The sequence below is a fragment of the Miscanthus floridulus genome, chromosome 18 (genome assembly GCF_019320115.1).
Source record: "Miscanthus floridulus cultivar M001 chromosome 18, ASM1932011v1, whole genome shotgun sequence".
NCBI lineage: Eukaryota > Viridiplantae > Streptophyta > Magnoliopsida > Poales > Poaceae > Miscanthus > Miscanthus floridulus.
Window position 1 is genome coordinate 91,703,676 of NC_089597.1, and position 20,777 is coordinate 91,724,452.

At 41.2% G+C, this 20,777-nt stretch overlaps 1 protein-coding gene across 1 annotated transcript in view; it reads right to left on the bottom strand.

The window, feature by feature from the left end:
- Nucleotides 1-289: 289 nt before the first annotated feature.
- Nucleotides 290-20,777, bottom strand: part of LOC136521254 (achilleol B synthase-like) — a 57,544-nt gene continuing 37,056 nt past the window's right edge. Inside the window, exons 9-18 of the mRNA XM_066514955.1 lie at nt 5,742-5,864; nt 5,540-5,662; nt 5,330-5,422; nt 4,758-4,814; nt 3,053-3,099; nt 2,821-2,964; nt 2,565-2,742; nt 1,340-1,414; nt 1,019-1,102; nt 290-483 (exon numbers count right to left, since the gene is read on the bottom strand). Of these exons, the coding sequence (XP_066371052.1) occupies nt 367-483; nt 1,019-1,102; nt 1,340-1,414; nt 2,565-2,742; nt 2,821-2,964; nt 3,053-3,099; nt 4,758-4,814; nt 5,330-5,422; nt 5,540-5,662; nt 5,742-5,864 (1,041 nt within the window). The 3' untranslated portion in view covers nt 290-366. The remainder of the gene's footprint in view (nt 484-1,018; nt 1,103-1,339; nt 1,415-2,564; nt 2,743-2,820; nt 2,965-3,052; nt 3,100-4,757; nt 4,815-5,329; nt 5,423-5,539; nt 5,663-5,741; nt 5,865-20,777) is intronic.

The window sequence follows — 20,777 nt, forward strand, 5'->3', positions numbered from 1 at the left end:
ATTAACTACAAATTCATTCATATGGCATCATGTTTATGAAGTATAGAAAATGTATATTGCTATGAAACTATTGGTAGAGGAACTCAACAATTTTAAACATTCCGGCCAAACTATAATGAAAGTATAGATAGTGTGATTGTATAGAAACAAAATTTCACTTATCTATGACCAAAGGAGTAGTTAATATCATGTATTTTCATAGATAAAATAGAATTTAGTCATTTATGGGGGCCACCATATTCTTGTATGTGCTATACAAAATTACAAACCATGATAGAAAGTATAAGGATTTCATCTATTGCAATCAATATATTTCACTTGTGTGACATAAAGTTGTGTATGCTATTTGCTTTGCATGAGTCACCTTTAGTTAATATTGGTAAGTAGTCTACAACGATACTCCCCAAGAGCCCAAATAGGGAATAAAGTGCGGTAGTTAGGGTAGTTGAAGTAAACGGAAGAGTTGGTGTTGCCAGCATGTTCCTATAATCAAAATGCATGCGCACGGTTAGTAATGGTAGTTTATGTGACAATGTAACTATGCATCTTTTGTCTTACTATGTAGTAATTCAAGAGAAAGATGTCCATAATAAGGTGTAAATGCATAAAACAAAATATAAAGCTACAAAGTACTAACTAGATGAACATATTGTACATGAACACTTCTAGCATATGTAGAACACAAAGATGCAATTATAACCTCTTTAAAGAATGCTTTAAAGAATGCATCTTTCTAACTTTAATGCTACAACTACATATCTAAATGGGCAATACATAGAAATGTGACACTAAAACATAATAATGAACTAGAAAAAGACCTAGCATATGCATAGCATGACCAAAGTATGAGTAGAAATCACCTTGTTACTTATTTGAGCCATGAAATTAATATATAGGTTTTTTCTCATAAAATCTAATGGGAGAAAGAGTTGCATAGTCAACTGAACAAAGAGAGACTGTTCAAACAAACTTTATAAAATGTATTGGTTGTATCACTAGATTATTTGAAAAAACTAACTTGCTGAGGATAGTCGCCTGTCTCCAACTGCATATTAATCAATACTTTTGCCGCACGATGTAATGGCGTTGGGTCCCGTTCCATCTATTAATTACACAAATTAGAATAATAAGGTGGATGCAATCAACATATATTTATAAATGCTATTCCTACTAGTCATTGACAAGCTAGTGACATTTTAGATAATAAAATGATGTATCCAAAACATAAACTTCATATTCATAAATGTTGCAACGATTGATTACATATATTCAAAACATCACTTTTTATATCTAGGGAATATTCCTTTGGAGTAACTGATATTTGATGTACAAATCAAACCTGTCCAGCATGAAGCAAAGCTAGCATTGCCCAAGCAGTCTGTACCGCATGCGTACTATGACCCTCTACATAGATCTGCACATGTTACATTTTTTCTCTGATTAGGACCACAACTAGCTAGCTAAGCAACATACAATAAATAGATAAACCCTACAAACTCTAGGTAACTTAGTTCATTCCTTTGGCCAGCTGTAGTTATAAGTTAACTCTCATATATTTAGGCAATACATTTCTTTATTTGTAACATCAGTAGCATTGGTAGAACTGTAATAACATGTGTCCAAATCTGCTTATGATCTAGCTCATGGAACGAGTTGGCATATGTGTAGCACCTCTCTTAAACCTGAGGTGCTACATTAATTTGGCGCGATCGGGATTATAACCTAGCCATAATCTCCCTCCTAAACTTCCAAAGCGGTATTAAACCAACCAACTACAGCCACATATGGGCCGTACATGGACCATATTCACTACTACGAGTATTACATTCACCCCTCTTTAAGTGCGAATGCCCTCGGCTGCTCACCGCATATGCAGGAGACACCAAGAATCACCTCTTGGTACAAGGTTGTGCCATTCTTACCCTTCGACGGGTATGCAAGAGTGTGCATTGTACCCCGTACAATGCAACGCTCCATGGGCAATGTACAACGCAACCCTTCATGGGCACACTCACAACACAAGAGTGTTCATTGTACCCCTCCATGGGCAACGTGCAACGCAGCCCTCCACAGGTACACATGAGTGTGCATTGTACCCCTCAACGAAACGTAGAACACAACGCATATCACATACAACAAGGGTTGACACTCCGCATCCAAATTTGCTTACAACCTAGCTCCTCAAGTGGAATAGGCCACATATGCATAGCTATCAGAGGTGTATGTTTGGAGTGATAAGAATTATAAGCTAGCTATTAGCCTTCTAAACTTTCAAAGTGGTACTAAACCAGCCAACTATAACCACACATGAGCCACATGGACCAACTTCACTACTAACAAGCTAGGGTATTACGAGAACATTAAGATGACTTACCTTCAAAATAGTTGAGAAGGCCAAAATGGTCTATACTTGAAATCATATGGTGCATAAGTTGAGGAAGCTAGTAACAAAGTTAGACATTTTTGTGACCTTTTCTCAACAAACATGCATGGTTCTTACAATACATGACAATTAATAACTAAACTTATATATAGAACGGGAAAAAACAAGTATACACATTTACCTCTCGTTCACATGATAGATAGCTTTCCCCCCATCCACCTGTTTTGAGCTGTGTTGACAACAAAAAGTTGCAAGCTTTCCTAATGCAAGCGCTGTTTTGGTAAGTTCTACCGGCTGCAATTAAGCCTTTTAGTGCAAAGAAGGTTCCATAGATAAAACATATGCCCCAAGTTCCATACCTAGATGAAAATTGATTTAAATATTAATAAAGAACATAATATACATTGTACAAAAATAAAAGATGTATTTATACAAACCAGGATCCATCCTTCTTTTGATTGTTCTCAATATATTTGGTAGCTTTGTTTACATATTCTTTTATCTGTTCACTGCGGTAACCAGGATAACTCTCTCCAAAGAGTATCAGAGCATGCATTATTGAGGAAGTACATTCGACCGTCCTGTTATTGGACTCATTCAGTTACAAAGTTCATCCTAGTACAATATTCGATCAAGCTCAGATTGAGAAAATGTTGTCCAAGTTCTTACGGGTAATCGACGACAAGATTTCGAAAACTCTCCAAAGGATTCAAAATCTAGGTTGTTAAACAAAACAATTATATCAGTGCATATGTAGCTAAAAATGTGGAAAATCAGTACTTAAATTGAAGACTAATTTTCAAATAAGATATCAACAACATTATTATACTGAGTAAAAAGCACTAACTAGGAGGTTAGTAGAGGTGATTATATCTCCTTCCCCTCTAGGATCAAACACTATGTTAGACGTCCTTTGTGCCTTACCAATCCATCTATTTATGAGGTGCCTACATTCACTTTGTCTATCTTAAGTTCTACCGGCACAATCCCTCATAGGCTTTTGTAGGTGAGGGCGTGCATGTGTGCTGTTGTAATACATAATTGATTTGTAGAGGTGGCTAGATTTTCATATGTAAACTTAAGACTACCTCTAGAAATCGATTGGTAGAGGCGGTTTGTGTTTTTGCCACCTCCAAAAATTGGTATGTACAGGTGACGGTTAGTAACATGGCATGCATCTAAAAACCATTTTCCAAAAAAATGAAAATTGGTCTAAAGATCACAGGTCAAGTGTTTTTTCATGCGAAATATGTGCACTTGAGGTTCCTAGGATCTCATTGAGCACTATAACTCAGGTATACGACATATCTCCATCTAGGGCCATTTCAAAAAAGTTTGGGCTCTAATCAATTTCAAATAAACAGTTACTATTTTTTTGCAGCATCTATTTTTTGAGGCAGGTCAAATCACCTACCATGACTAAAAATATAGTTCAATTCCAACTGTCTTTAGAAATGCCTCTACTTCTAGAGGTGGTTCGTAACACCAACCACCACTAAAAATGGAGGGCTTTTTAAGGGCCGCTCGGAACACCAATTGATTGTTGGAGGTGTGGCCCATTTCTAGATTTTTTTAGAGGCAAGGTTTTGATCCAAACACGAGAAAAAATGAGACGCCTAAAGAACTCATTTCGATATTTTTTATATGTGTATCTATATGAGCGTTTGCATATATACTATATTCCTAAAAACAGCATTATTATATTATTTGGACTATCAATTATTATAATGGTTGTGATTTTGTTGTAACTAGTTTCTACTGAAATCAATTCAATAATGGTTGAAGAACGCAAAATTTGAAATAAATGTGTACTTAAAGACAGATGTTCTTTTATGTATCCATTTACCTGGTAGCTACAAATGTGACATATTAATACTATCCTCACCCGAAGTGACTTTTCTTTACTAACCTTATCAAAAATATGACATTGCAAACATTACAATTTTATAGCAGCTAGGTTAGTGGCGATTGGCGAGACGAATGGTACATGTCATCAGCTAATGGTACAAAAATATGACATTGCAAACATTACAATTTGATAACATTACTCAATATACTATCTTATCTGATCCACCAGTTCTTGGGTTCAATTTAAAAGTGATTTAGTTAGTTCCAATATTTAAAAATACACTAAATAAACACCATTTTCAAAAAACATTTCGTAAATTGGGAGTGTTATCCCGCTAACAATCCCTTCGTCAAATCTTTGTGTGCATGTGTTAGCAGCTGTTTGCACTTAATTAGTTATTAAAGGTAGTTCCACAAATGGTTTTGTCTGTTCTTATTAAAGCAAATGTCAACAGCCTCATGTAGTCCAATGCTATACATTCCTGGTGAGATGGATAAGGTTGCATCTTAACTATTGGTACATTACCTCCAGCCATGAATAAGTTCTTTGGCACTCAAATGAAGAGAATGAACCGTCTTTGTTCTTCAAAGGACAAAAATAAAGTTTGTTAAATAAACTTCGCAGTTAAGTAAATTGAGAAGCCATTGCAAGTCTAGAAGTCAATGAAAACCATGGATGACATAAATGGCACTAAAATTCATTTTGAAGAAGACAAGTGGAAGCAACCAAATATTTGAAATGGGTGCAACATAAATTGGAGCAGCTAATACATAAAAATGAGAAAATATATTTTAGTTGCATGCGGTGCAGAATATTACTCATGTTCTCCAAAAACCCTTTTGTAATTTTGCTAGGTATAATTTTGCTAGTTCACAGTCTTCTTGCTGATTTGCAATGCAACTGTTAAAAAAGATTGTGATCGTATAATTTTGGACATATCCCATGAAATTTTGAACATTTAATGTTAAGATCTGTTCATTTTATATATATTATGGTATGAACTATCGCAACTTTTAAGTTCTTATTACTAAAAGAATTTGACATGTGCAGTTTAACTTGTTCTGAAAATAGAAATTCATAACATATTAAAATCATACCCTGAAGGTAAGAAGGCAATCAATAGCATCGAATAGCCATTCTTTTGAGTTCCCAATAAGGTTAGGAGACACCTTTGACAGCAGCAGTATAGCCTGAAGGTATATATACAGAATAATTGAAGTCAAAGAAATAATTGTTTGACATGCTTGTACAAGGAAAACAATTATTCTAACTCATGTACATTGAAGAAGAAACAAACTTCTGCTAACCTTAATTACTTCAGCAGAACTATCACTTGAGGCCCAGCTATTGTCTACAGTTGAAAGTGTCCACGAACCTTTTGATCTATGCCGAAACCAATATCTTGGGTCGCCAGGGGGGTTTCGTGTAACCTTATTATATTGTAAAAAAATTAAAATTCAAGTTAATCAAATTTGATAATATATTAATTGAAGAGGAAGAGCAACATACTTGTGCTTTCTTGATATATCTGAGGGCCTTATCCATTTCTGGCACATATTTGTCAATAATGTCCGCTGACAAGAAGGCTTGAATAATAAGGGCTATCTCCCAGTTTTGGGTACCATCGTATATCTATATTGAGAATCGCACATCAAATTTGTCTCAGTTTCTCTCTTAAATGAAGGTTCCCTTGAGTCACTTGAGGAAAACAAATACTAGCACTGTATGACTATTTCACGATGAGGTACCATTTGATTAAAAAGGAAATATATAGTATAATATAGCCGACAATGAACCCAAAAAACAGTAGTGTTTTACATATCATCCCAGCACTTTCAAGAGAACCGTTCTATATATAAACTAAGAAAAAGAAAAATTCCACAATTCCTAGTACATTTATGCAGATTAGTTCCAAAAAGCAAAGAATCGATCACTAATCAATTACTTACTTGTCAAGATGTTAGTTCAATTGCATCCATAATAGAACTGAAATGAATGATCTGTCAACTAATTATTGAGAAAAATGAAAATAAGTAGTACGTGTGTGTGTGTGTATATATATATATATATATATATATATATATATAATTCACACTAGGTTGTCTTCAAAATTGATTTAAATTGTTAAATTGAGAAGCCATTGCTAGGAATGTTAAATTAATTAACTGAGTATGTGGCCACAATATGCATGAGTTATCACTTGAGTGGTGTTTTCTATATCGTGGTTGAAAGCATCTAGGCCCCTAGTAGGGTTTCGGTGATTAATGACAATACAAGATTACTATGACTAACATGTGTTTTGCAGAGGCATTTAAGTTAGGTCATGGTAATGTAGATCGATTGGGCAATTATGGTGGTCATGCCCCTACGATGGAAATCGTTTCGGTTTTCAAAGGATGGACGACAAGGTTAAGGATAGACTAGTTCTAAGTGTCGATTGGAGTTGGAGAGACACTTAGAGTAGTTTAGGACTTTGTTTTTCCTTTGGCCGTACTATTAAGGGGGGTATGAACAGGTAGCTTGACCTAGGTGAGTCTAGTGAGTTAGGTGTGGTGCACACTTGTTAAAACTAGCACTAGGTAGATCCAAGATAGCCCTTAGATCCAATGGAGCAAACTTCATTCACATATGATCGAGAGTTGGAAGTGAATGGAGGGTCAAATACTGACCGAATGCTGGCTCCGGTGTGACTGGACGTTGGCTTAGGGCCCAGTCAGTTCATTTGACCAAGGTGATTGCGTCTGGTTTGACCGAACGCTAAGAGGTCAAGTGACCGGACGCTGAGAGGCAGCGTCCGGTCGACTCTAGTAAGGTTCCAGAGAGGAAAAATCACGACCGGACGCGTCCGGTTAGTGCTGACTGGACGCTGCCCAGCGTCCGGTCACACTGTAAACACTAGAGTTCAGGGTATACTGACCGGAGCGTCCGATCAACATGACCGGAGCGTCTAGTCACCCCGCAGAGGCACATAACGGTTCGTTTTTCAGCCGGTGTTATAAATACCAACTCCACTCGTGTGTGGGGGTACTTTTGCTCATTCCAACAGCTAAGAAACACCTTAGAGAGTGCCAAGAAAAGCAAGGTCCTAGTGAGGTGATTGAGATTTGAGAATCCCAAAGAGAGCCCTCATTAGTGAAGATCAAGAGTAGCAAAGTGTGCATCCATCTTCTCATTAGGCTTGTCGCAGTCAAGTGAGAGTTCGTACTTGTTACTCTTAGTGATTGCCATCACCTAGATGGCTTGGTGGTGATTGGGAGTTCGGTGATCACCCGGTGGAGCTTGTGGGTGACCCAACTCAAGTTGTGAGCGGTTGTGGGTGATTCACTGCGACGGAGTGTCGAAGAATCAACCCGTAGAGAGCACTTGATCCTTGCGCGGATCAAGGGGGAGCCACACCCTTGCATGGGTGCTCCAACGAGGACTAGTGGGGAGTGGCGACTCTCCGATACCTCAGCCAAACATCGCCGTGTTCCTTCCTCTCTATTTACTTTGAGCATTTACTTTGAGCATTTACTTTGAGCAATTCATTTCATGTCCTTACATTCTTAGAATTGACATGCTAGAGTAGGATTGGAACTTAGGTTGCAAGTCTTTTGTGCGGTAGAACAATTAGATACACTTGTTAGGCACAAGGGGTTAATTGGGCTAACCATAGGACTTAATTATTGCAAAGAAATTTAGAATTAGCCCAATTCACCCCCCCTCTTGGGCATCTTGACCCTTTCAATTGGTATCAAAGCGTCGTGCTCACATATTTAGGCTTAACCGCCTAGAGCAAGATGTCTCACGGGGATGGACCTCCTCCTATCTTTGAGGGAGATGGCTTTCCTTATTGGAAAATCCACATGGAGGCATATCTAGAGGCTCTAGATGTTGGTATACTTAGAGCCGCATCACAAGGCTTCCCAAAACCTTGGGATGCTACTAACCTACAAGGCGATGAGGTTAATTACGAGAAGTGGAATGCAAAGGCTCGAAACACCATCTTTAGAGGCCTTTGCAAAGATGTGTTTAATCGGGTGAGAAACCACAAAGACGCCCATACACTATGGTCGGACGTTTGTGCGCTCCATGAGGGAACTAAGAGTGAGCGTGAGGAACGCTATCATCTTGTCATGAAAAAGCTCAACTCTTTTGAAATGCTTCTTAAGGAAAGTGCTAATCAAATGTATTCACGTTTGAATGTTCTTGTAGAGGAAGTCAATGGGCTTGGACTCACTCAAATGCAACCATCCGATATTGTAAGAAAGATCTTGAGTGTCCTCCCCATTGATAAATATGGGCATATTGTGACTGTGATACATCAAGGTGATCTTTCCGTCGCTACACCGACACAAATCTTGGGGAAGATCAATGCTCATGAGATGTACATGCACATCACACCACAAGATGGCTCATCCTCTACCAAGAAGAAAGATAAGGACTTAGCATTCAAAGCTAGCCAAGAGAAGGACAAGGCAAGACTTGAGTATGAGAGCTCAAGTGAAGATGAAGTTGATGATGAAATCCTTGCTCTCATGGTGAAGAAGACCGCCAAGATTCTTAAGAAGCTAAACAAGAGTGGCATCAAGTTTGATGGCAAGAAGAAGTTCTTCACTAGCTCTAGAAGGAAGCCAATCTCCGAAATGGATTGCTACAATTGTGGAGAACTTGGTCATCTAGCTCACCAATGCACAAAGCCCAAGAAAGACAAGTTCAAGAACAAGAACAAGGGCAAGAGAGATGACTCAAGCAATGAAGATGAAGATGAGAAGAAAAAGAACAAGCCATACAAGAAGAGAGATGGCAAGAAGAAGGACTTCCGCAAGAAGAAGAAGAGTGGAAAGGCTTACATCGTCGGTGATTGGCTCACGGACATTGATTCATCTAGTGGATCATCCGATGATGAAAGTGACAACGAGAAGGTGGCCACCATTGCTATTGACCTATCATCTTCACCTCCTCCACCGCCATCATCCTCTACACACCTATGCCTTATGGCCAAGGGTGAACGCAAGGTATCACATGATGATGATAGTAGTGGTGATGATCATGCTCATAATGATGATAGTGATAGTGATAGCGATGATGAATATGAGTCACCTACTCATGATGATCTTGCTAAATTACTAAAGAAATACACTAAGATCATTATAAAGACTAGAGCTAAAAATAAAAAGCTTGAGATTAAGAATGATTCTCTTTTAGCTAAATGTGAGATAGCCGAAAAGGCTAGTGTTGAACTTAGAGAAGCAAATGATGCTATGACATCCAAACTCAAGGAGCTCAAATCTTCTAAGAAAGAGCTCAAAGATAAACATGATAAACTTGAGTGGGTGAACAAAGAGCTCATCACTAGCCATAACAAGCTAAATGATGAATATACCACTCTTAAGGTTAATCATGATACCCTTGTTATTGCTCAAGAATTTTACCCAATGAGCCACATGATGCCACTAATGATGTTGTTAAGATTGATATAGCTACATCATGTGATGATCTAATTGATGAGAGCATTGAGCAAGGATCTAGTGGTAAAGGCAAGTAAGTGGTTGAGTGCAATGACTATGATGAGTATGTCAAGCTCAAGCATGACAATGAAAAGCTAAAGAAAGAGTTTGAAGAGTTCAAAACTCACAACACCTTTGTGCTAGAATCTCTTGATCATGATGGCAACTTGATTCTTGAGAATGAGAAGCTAAAAGAAGAAAATAAGAAACTCAAGGAAGAAAGAAACAAGGTTGCACTCAAGGAAGATAAAAGTAGTGATGCACTCAAGGAAGAGAACAAGAAGGTCAAGTTGGAAAAAGAGCATCTCAAGATTGGATTGAGCAAGTTCACTAGAGGCAAGTATCTTCAAAATGATCTTCTAATGAACACCATCATGAAGATGGATAGAAGTGGCATTAGGTACATGGCAAACAAAGAGAAGAAGGCTCAAGCTCAACAACAACAATCAAAGCCAAAGCCGAAGCCAAAGAGATGCTTTGAGTGTGGACAAGAAGGCCACTTTGCTCATGAGTGCCAAACTCCACCACCACAACCCTTGCCCAAGCTTGCTAGACCCTTTGCCTTCAATGCTCACTACATGCTTAGAAAGGATTCTAGTGGAAAGATGAAAGTGATGTTCTTAGGACCTCCAAATAAGAATAGGCCTAAGAAAATTTGGGTTGCAAAGACACTTATTGAGAAGGTGAAGGGCCCTCAACAAGTTTGGGTTCCTAAAGCTTGATCTCTTGTGTGTAGGTGAACTACAAGACCAGTGGAAGTCATTGGGTTATTGATAGTGGTTGCACACAACATATGACCAATGATCCTCGTATGTTCACCTCACTAGATGAAGAAGTAGATGGGCAAGAAAGAATCACATTTGGAGATAACTCAAAGGGCAAAGTCAAAGGATTGGGAAAAGTGGCAATATCAAATGATCATTCCATCTCCAATGTGCTATATGTTGCTTCATTGAGTTTCAACTTGCTATCCATTGGACAATTGTGTGATCTTGGCTTCCAATGCTTGTTTACCGAGAAGGAGGTTGTTGTATCCAAGAAAGATGATGATCATGTGATATTCAAAGGATTTAGATACAACAACCTATATCTATTAGACTTCACCCCTGAAGATGCAAACTTGAAGACATGCCTATTCACCAAAACAACACTTGGGTGGCTATGGCATAGGAGACTTGCTCATGTTGGAATGAGCTCACTCAAGAAGCTTATGAAGAATAACTTGGTGAGAGGGTTGAAGGATGTGAAGTTTGAGAAGGACAAGCTTTGTAGTGCATGTCAAGCCGGCAAGCAAGTTCCAAATACCCATCCAACAAAAGCTTTTATGTCAACCATAAGAGTGCTAGAACTCCTTCACATGGATTTATTTAGACCAACAACATACAAGAGTTTAGAAGTAAATCTTTATTGTCTTGTGATTGTTGATGATTATTCAAGGTATACATGGGTATTCTTCCTTCATGACAAATCCGAAGTTGCATCTTGCTTCAAGAAGTTTGCCAAGAGAGCACAAAATGAATTTGAAGTGAAGCTCAAGAAGATAAGAAGTGACAATGGGAAAGAGTTTGACAACACAAACATAGAAGCTTATTGTGATGAAGTTGGAATCAAACATGAAGTCTCCGCAACATATACTACTCAACAAAATGGTGTAGTTGAGAGGAAGAACCGAACATTGATCACTCTTGCAAGAACAATGCTTGATGAGTACAACACCCCCGAAGCTCTATAGGCGGAAGCAATCAACACCGTATACTATGCATCCAACTGCCTATTCCTTCAAAAGTTCCTTAGCAAGACACCTTATGAGTTGCTCAATGGGAAGAAGCCGGACGTCTCCTTCTTTAGGGTGTTTGGTTGCAAATGCTACATCTATAAGAAGCGGCAACACCTAGGGAAGTTCCAAAGACATTGTGATATTGGTTTTCTTGTTGGTTACTCATCAAAGTCCAAAGCATATAGAGTATTTAATCATGCCACCGGCTTGGTTGAAGAAACATATGATGTGGAATTTGATGAATCTAACGGCTCCCAAGGAGCACATGAGAATCTTGATAATGTAGGTGATGAACCATTGAGGGAGGCTATAAAGAACATTCCGGTTGGAGACATCAAGCCTAAAGATGATGAAGATGATGTACAAGTGATTGATCCACCTTCTTCATCAAATGTGCCACAAGATGATGAAAAAGATGGGAGAGTAGAAAATGAAGATACTCATACCTCCCATGAACAAATGGTGGTACAAGCACAAGATGTTGATGCTCCACAACCTCCCCCTCAAGTGGTCAATAGAAGAAATACACCCCTACTTCAAGATCATCCACAAGATCTCATCATAGGGAATCCATCAAAGGGTGTAATGACTCGATCTCAAAAACTTACTTTATTTATTGCTCATCACTCTTTTGTCTCTTGCTTTGAGCCTACTAAGGTAGAAGAAGCTCTTCAACATCTGGATTGGATAAATGCCATACATGAAGAGTTGAACAACTTCACTCGCAATGAAGTTTGGACTTTTGAAGAGCGGCCAAAAGGTGCAAGAGTCATAGGAACAAAGTGGATGTTTCAAAACAAGCAAGATGATCAAGGTGTTGTTGTAAGGAACAAGGCAAGACTAGTTGCAAAGGAGTTCTCTCAAGTTGAAGGTTTGGATTTTGGAGAGACCTTTGCACCGGTTGCAAGATTGGAAGCCATCCGTATCCTATTTGCATATGCATCACATCATGAAATCAAACTTTATCAAATGGATGTGAAAAGTGCTTTTTTAAATGGCTTTATTAATGAACTAGTCTATGTTGATCAACCTTCCAGGTTTGAAGACCCTAGATATCCTAATCATGTTTATAGGTTGTCCAAGGCATTATATGGGCTTAAGCAAGCCCCAAGAGCTTGGTATGAGTGCCTTCGGGACTTCCTCATTGAGAAGGGTTTCATCATTGGGAAGGTCGACACCACACTATTCACCAAGAAGCTTGATGGGCATATCTTCATTTGTCAAGTGTATGTTGATGATATCATCTTTGGATCATCAAATGAAGATTCATGCAAAGAATTTGGTGAATTGATGTCGAAGGAGTTCGAGATGTCAATGATTGGAGAGCTTACATTCTTTTTTGGTTTTCAAGTCAAGCAAATGAGAGAAGGGATTTTCATCTCTTAAGAGAAATATACTAATGATCTTCTCAAAAGATTCAAGATGGATGAATGTAAGCCAATCAAAACTCCAATACCAACCAATGGACATCTCAACCTAGATGAGGGAGGTAACCCAGTTGATCAAACTCTCTACCGCTCTATGATTGGTAGCTTGTTGTATTTGACCGCATCTAGGCCCGACATCATGTTTAGTGTGTGTATGTGTGCTAGGTTTTAAGCTAATCCTAAGGAAACTCATTTAATTGCCATAAAAAGAATCCTTAGGTATCTTAAGCACACACCAAGCATTGGCCTTTGGTATCCCAAAGGATCTAGATTTGAATTAATTGGCTATTTCTATTTGGATTATGCTGGGTGCAAAGTTGATAGAAAAAGCACATCTGGAGGGTGCCATTTGCTTGGTAGATCACTTGTGTCTTGGTCCTCTAAGAAACAAAATAGTGTGGCTTTGTCCACCGCCAAAGCGGAATACATTGCCGCGGGTGCTTGTTGTGCACAAATACTTTACATGAAACAAACTTTGCTAGACTATGGTGTAGTTCTAGATAAAGTACATCTTTTGTGTGATAATGAAAGTGCGGTAAAACTTGCAAATAATCCGGTTCAACACTCTCGCACCAAGCACATAGATATCCGCCATCACTTTCTTAGAGATCATGTTGCTAAAAATAATATATCACTGAAGGTGTAAGGACCGAGGATCAATTGGCAGATATATTTACTAAACCGCTAGATGAGGCAACATTTTGTAGATTGCAGAATGAACTAAATGTGCTTGATTTTAGTAACTTCACTAAAAATTGAGCTTGTGTTGTCCCTTGCATTGCATTGTAATATACAACATGTTTAATGCTTTATAATGAATATAGGGCTTGTCTAGCATGGTTAAGATAACTGCCGAAAAGCGTGTGAAGAAGCTTAACCTTGGATCAAACTTGACAAGCAACTAGATTTACTTTCAAGTATTGCAATGCATATGCATGATTGTTGTTTGTTGTTTGTCTTCAAATTGCACTCTTATTGCCTAATTTCTTAAAAAGAATTATAGCCTAAGGCAAAACATTTTGAAAAACTTGGGTTTGAGAGAGGTCACTCACATCAGTCTCAATTAGTGTTTATTTGGATCTTATTGGAGTTGGGACTTGATTGGGAACAGGCAGCGCGAAGGACTTTGAAGATTTGCTGAAGAAGGAGTGACCGGACGCTGCACCAGACTCTGGTGTCCAGCGTCCGGTCAGTTCACAGGAGGTGAACCTGCTGCCGAAGGAGTGATCGGACGCTGAAACAATGTTTTTCTAGTGTCCGGTCAGAAGGAGCTTCTACGTTCGGTCGGTCATGAAGATGTCAAGGCTAGGTGTCCACTGGACGCGTCTGGTCGCGATTCTAGAGGATACCGAAGCGTCCGGTCAGTAGAAAACATGCAGCATCAGATCTCTTTTCTCGTTTCCTTTTCTGATCCACCAGGGGACCCATATAATCCACGTGCATGTGTTCCTTGACCTAATCCCACGCCGTCTTCCCCGAGCCGCCATGCACGCCATTGTCGCCGTTGTTTCCACGCCGCCGCAGCCGTGCCCCAGTCGTCGGATTCACGCACCGCCGCTACTCGCCCATGCGCCACCGCCTTGCTTAGCTCCCAAGCGCCACCACGCCCTTGCCTCCCGCGTCACCGCTCTCCCGCGCACCTAGCATCACGTGCTGTCATCGCCCGCAGTTTGTAGCGCTGCTGTGTGCCTCGCCATTGATAGCAGCGCCTCCCCACGTTGCCCTGCTTCCTAGCCGTTGCCACCATACTCCTCACCAGCGTCGCCGCTAGTGCCCTAGCCTCCGAGTCGCAGCCACCGCAACAGCAGAGCAGTCGGTGAACTTTCACCACAGCAGTGCCATCCACGTCTAGCGTCGGGCCATCAATCCATCACCGCAATCCTAACCCTTGATTCGGTGTCCCCCAATCCATTCCTCCTCTCGCCGTTTCGCCATTTCGTTAGGTAGCAAGTCCTGCGTCTCTATTTCGTATCTAAACTGCTTGCTTCCTAGGGTTTCACATCTATTAGATACATTGTATTTATTTGTATATCCTTCTATTCCATTATGCAGCGAGTCAGTGCCATTGAGATCGTGTGGCAGTTGTCAGTTAACTCGGGGCCAAGCTCGCGAGTAAGGATCGAGGCCAAGCCTCGAAAGTGTCAGCGGTAGTTGATCTTCAACAGAGGCAGTTGTTTCTTTGTCAGGGGTAGTTGATTATTCTTTGATCCATTAGATGGCTTGTGTGAAGAATGTTGGAGGTGGTCCCGGTGATGAGGATCGGAGGCTCCCGCCTTGCCAGCCTACAGATCCTAAAGGCAAAGCAACAAAGAAGCTAGCAACCCGGAAGCACAAATATCCAGATGTAGAGCAACGAGAGTAGCTGCAGTTGTAGAGGCCGCAGAGCGTGCTGAGAGAGGAGGTACTCGCAGTGGAGTTGTTATTGTAGATCATCTATCACCAGAAGCATAGGGTATACTTGAGCGTATTGAGCGTCTTCATGGTGGTCCACCTAGGATTGTCATGATGCAAGGACGACGTCTTGCCATTGAGGAGCCTCAGCCTTAGGGGGACTCACAGCAGGAGCCATAGCAGTAGTCCCCACTAGCAGAGCCGACAGAGCAGACTCACGAGGGCTAGCAGGCCGAGGAGATAGAGCAGGCACCTTAGCCACAGCTTCGCCGCTCTGGTTGTACCCATGCCCCAATCACATCGAGGACTAACACATAGCGGAGGGGTTCTCGTCCACCGCCTAGACCACATGGTCCGCCTCCAGTGACCCATCTTGACTTAAGGGCCGCCACGGCCAAGCAGGTTCAACAACTGAGATTTGTTAATTTTGAGGTATGGTTTCCATCGAGGAGGGATGAGAGAGCTTCAGAGGGATTCTACACTCCACTACAGGAGGATTTCTACAATGCCTATCTCAACAGTGGGGTAGTTTTTAGATCTCAGAGGGTGTGCCACATTGACTCTATAGTTGCAGCAGTTGGAGAGCACATTCGCCCCTACCTTACATATCTACCGGGGCTATCAGGTTTGATTGGATGGACCAGACTATATGTTCCATCTTGGGTTCGGCAGTTCTATGCTTCCCTCTGGATTGACCCACAACATAGATATATTCACTTTGCATTTGGAGGAAGAGACTACCGCCTAACAAGCCAGAGGGTTAGGGAGATACTAAGGCTTCAGGAGCAGCCAGTCAGACTTCATGAGGTGTGCTATGGCCAGACAGCACCCCCAGACGCCCTCATGGTGGTAATGTGCCCCCTACTAACTTGGTTCGCCACTGCTTCACCGAGCCTTTCGGCGAAGGATCACGCAGGAACCCCAGTGACCTAAATCCCACTGCTTGCATACTTGAGGCTGTTATGAGGAGGACATTGCTTCCTAGGATGGGATACAGAGAGGGCTTGACACGTATACAGTTGTGGCTGATCAACTCTCTAATGCAGCAGACAGTCTTTGATATTTGGGATCTTATTCTGTCAGAGATGGAGGACACTATAGCTGAGGGCTTTAGAGGACATAAGCAGCTACCTTATGCTCACTGGATCACATGGCTTATCCATAGGGCAGTCATAGTGAGGCCACCAGAGATGCTTGCTGAGTACAGTGGTGCCACCACAGAGTTTCCTACCTATAACATGACACAGATGATCAGGCATAGTACACCTATAGCACCTAGTCAACCGCGTCGATGTCTTGAGGTGCCAAAGACTATAGCCTAGCAGGATGATATTATCAGGGGCATAGTAGCTACTAAGGAGGAGGAGCTTGCTCAACAGGAGGGTGTAGTCATGAGTGACCCCAGTGATAGTTCTGATGATGACTACTAGCTCGTTCCTCGGATGCCTCCACAGCAACATGATCATGAGGCTGATAGTTCCAACTCAGCGCCACCTGCCCCGCAGACAGACCCCGCTCTCCTTTCTATACTTGAGCAGATGAGGTAGGACCAGGCACGCTAGGCTCAGGAGATAGCTGCTATGTTTGCACAGTTCCAGACTCGGCAGGATGAGTTCCAGCAGCAGCAACAGGTGATCCCACAGCAGTAGCTAGCTATTCAGCATTAGACTCAGGCTCTACAGCAGCAGTAGCAGGCCATGCATCAGCAGCAGATACTCATGCAGCAGTAGCTCCTTGGCTTTATGCAGCATGTAGTGACAGCCATTAGGGCTCCACCGACACAACCTTCGCCCCAGCTTGGTCAGGCAGCCACTACTTCGATGACTCCAGCGTTATAGCCCAGTGGGCTTCAGAGTCAGGGACAGCCACTAGTGCCATTTGCTTCTCCTACAGAGCAGGTGTCCTAGTACTTTGCTTCGCCAGCACTAGCCCCATAGTTCACACCTTTTCAGACAGGCTTCACACCGGCTGGGATGTCTTCGCTGCTTGTGCCAGAGACCACCATGTCTAGGAGCCTTGGTGCTTCATTCAGTGAGTTGATAGGGATGCCCACTCCTCCATATCTACATGTCCCAGGTCCTTCTATAGTTGCACCTATTACTGGGACTACAGAGACGCTCCCTTCCTTAGTGGCATCATCAGAGTCTACTATAGTCATACCAGCTCAGTCTACAGCAGCTCCAGTTCCTGATCCGACCTAGACTGCTACAACATCACTTCTAGCTACAAAGGGTCAGAAACCCTAGAGCTCAAGATCAGATGATGATGGCACCCAGTTCTACCTTGCTCCTCGTACCTCAGCGCCCGGCTCGTCCGCTGCAGCCCTGCCGACCGACCTATAGGTTTTGGTGTTTGACGCCAAAGGGGGAGAGGGTTCGAGTATGTTAGGCTTAGGGGGAGCTACTTATCTAGGGGGAGCTTAGTTATTATATTAGCTTATATATTTACATTTGGAGTTTTTATGTGTGAGATACATTATGCATTCATGTTTACTATTATATCTATGTGATAGTGATATCTACGTGATCGTGATATATGACATGTGTGCTCTCTACTTTGAATTCTTTATATGTCATATCACTTGTGCTTTGCTCATTTGCCCTTGCTTCCATGTTTTACTCCGATGCAAATGAGCTTTATTACTTGTACTCATGCTTAATTCATATCTTTTGAGTACATCATGTTGGTTTGGTTCATATAAGCTCGCCTAACCCTTTTGTTCTTATTAACAAGAGCTTATATGATCCAAGCATGTTAAAAAACTCAACTCTTTCACATACTCGAGGTGGTATTGTCATCAATCACCAAAAAGGGGGAGATTGAAAGCATCTAGGCCCCTAGTAGGGTTTTGGTGATTAATGACAATACAAGATTACTATAACTAACGTGTGTTTTGCAGAGGCATTTAAGTTAGGTCATGGTAATGGAGATCGATTGGGCAATTATGGTGGTCATGCCCCTACGATGGAAATCATTTCAGTTTTCAAAGGATGGACGACAAGGTTAAGGATGGACTAGTTCTAAGTGTCAATTAGAGTTGGAGAGACACTTAGAGTAGTTTAGGACTTTGTTTTTCCTTTGGCCATACTATTAAGGGGGGTATGAACGGGTAGCTTGACCTAGGTGAGTCTAGTGAGTTAGGTGTGGTGCACACTTGTTAAAACTAGCACTAGGTAGCTCCAAGATAGCCCTTAGATCCAATGGAGCAAACTTCATTCACATATGATCGAGAGTTGGAAGTGAATGGAGGGTCAAATACTAACCGGACGCTGGCTCCGGTGTGGCTGGACGCTGGCTTAGGGTCTGGTCAGTTCATTTGACCAAGGTGATTACGTCTGGTTTGACCGGACGCTGAGAGGTCAAGTGACCGGATGCTGAGAGGCAACGTCCGATCGACTCCAGTAAGGTTCTAGAGAGGAAAAATCATGACCAAACGCGTTCGGTCAGTGCTGACTGGACGCTGCCCAGCGTCCGGTCACACTGTAAATACTGGAGTTCGGGGTATAATGACCGGAGTGTCCGGTCAACATGACCGGAGCGTCCGGTCACCCCGCAGAGGCACATAACGGTTCGTTTTTCAGCCGGTGTTATAAATACCGACTCCACTCATGTGTGGGGGTACTTTTGCTCATTCCAACAGTTGAGAAACACCTTAGAGAGTGCCAAGAAGAGCAAGATCCTAGTGAGGTGATTGAGATTTGAGAATCCCAAAGTGAGCCCTCATTAGTGAAGATCAAGAGTAGCAAAGTGTGCATCCATCTTCTTATTAGGCTTGTCGCAGTTAAGTGAGAGTTCATACTTGTTACTCTTGGTGATCGCCATCACCTAGACGGCTTGGTGGTGATTGGGAGTTCGGTGATCACCCGGTGGAGCTTATGGGTGACCCAACTCAAGTTGTGAGCGGTTGTGGGTGATTCACCGCAACGGAGTGTCGAAGAATCAACCCGTAGAGAGCACTTGATCCTTGCGCGGATCAAGGGGAGCCACACCCTTGCGCGGGTGCTCCAACGAGGACTAGTGGGGAGTGGCGACTCTCCGATACCTCGGTAAAACATCGCCGTGTTCCTTACTCTCTATTTACTTTGAGCATTTAGTTTGAGCAATTCATTTTATGTCTTTACATTCTTAGAATTGCCATGCTAGAGTAGGATTGTAACTTAGGTTGCAAGTCTTTTGTGCGGTAGAACAATTAGATACACTTGTTAGGCACAAGAGGTTAATTGGGCTAACCATGGGACTTAATTATTGGAAAAAAAATTAAAATTAGCCTAATTCACCTCCCTCTTGGCATCTTGATCCTTTCAGTGGTTTTACTAAGAAATAGTATCCATTCTAGGAAACTTGCTAGCAAGAAGTTTTAATAGAGCAAGACATTTCTTTTTGCGTGAGTTTAGACTTTATATATATTATACTCCTTCTGTCAAAAAAAGAATATTATTCTCACCTTTTAAAGAGTCAATAAACATTAGAGGTTTATCAAATATATAAAAAGTACAAATATTCATATTTCATAACAAATATCATTAAATAAATTATGCAATATTTTCATAATAAACTATTTAGAGATACAAATATTTTTATAAACTTAGTTAAACTAAAAAACTAAATTAGTCTAAATCTAAAATAAAAGGCTTTTTGGAACGGGGGAGTATGTATTTGCATACAATTATACTGAGCAATTTGGCACGCTCTATCATACCCATCTAAGTTGCGCCCCAATCATATAGTCCACGCATAGGCAGTGCATAGTCGTGCTCGACCAGCCCCTCCTCATATCGAAGGGTCTTTTCGCATGGCTAACTCAGACTCCAGCTTATTACTATGGTGGTGCACGAGAAGTGAGAGTTAGTGAAAGTGAAACAAAAAAAAAAACTGACATTGTCTTAGTTCATTAAAAAAAATGATTCCTTATGGTATTGCCTTAAAGAGTCGGATTCAATAGTTTTGGCCCACACAAGTCTAACTCGATGTTTATGCAGCCCACGAAGGATGCATAAGAGCATCTCTAACGGTTCCTATCTTATTTTTTTAAATATAAATATACTCATTCCAACAATTTCTTATTATAACTCCTATTTATCTGCTTTTGAGAAAGCAGAGGCATCCACGTGAAAACATATTAGGATAGTCTCGATACTCCCTATCCGTTTTTTTGTCCTCGACACACTCCGTTGCCTATGATTGTGCCACCAACGCCTGGAGTTTTATTGGAATTGGATCTCTTGCAACTATTTTTAGAGCTAAATATGTTGCTAGGATGGCCAGCTATGGCCCGACGACTGCCTGGGAGGTTCGTCAAAATTGGATCTCTGACCACTAATTTTACGTATAAAAATACTAGGAGGTATAGCAAGCAATGAAGATTCTGTTTTAAGGGTTTAGGCATGAGGTAGGGTGTCGGGATGACTGACCAGGGCTGCAAGTTATTTCGTCCAAGTTAGTATATATGGGAGATGACAAC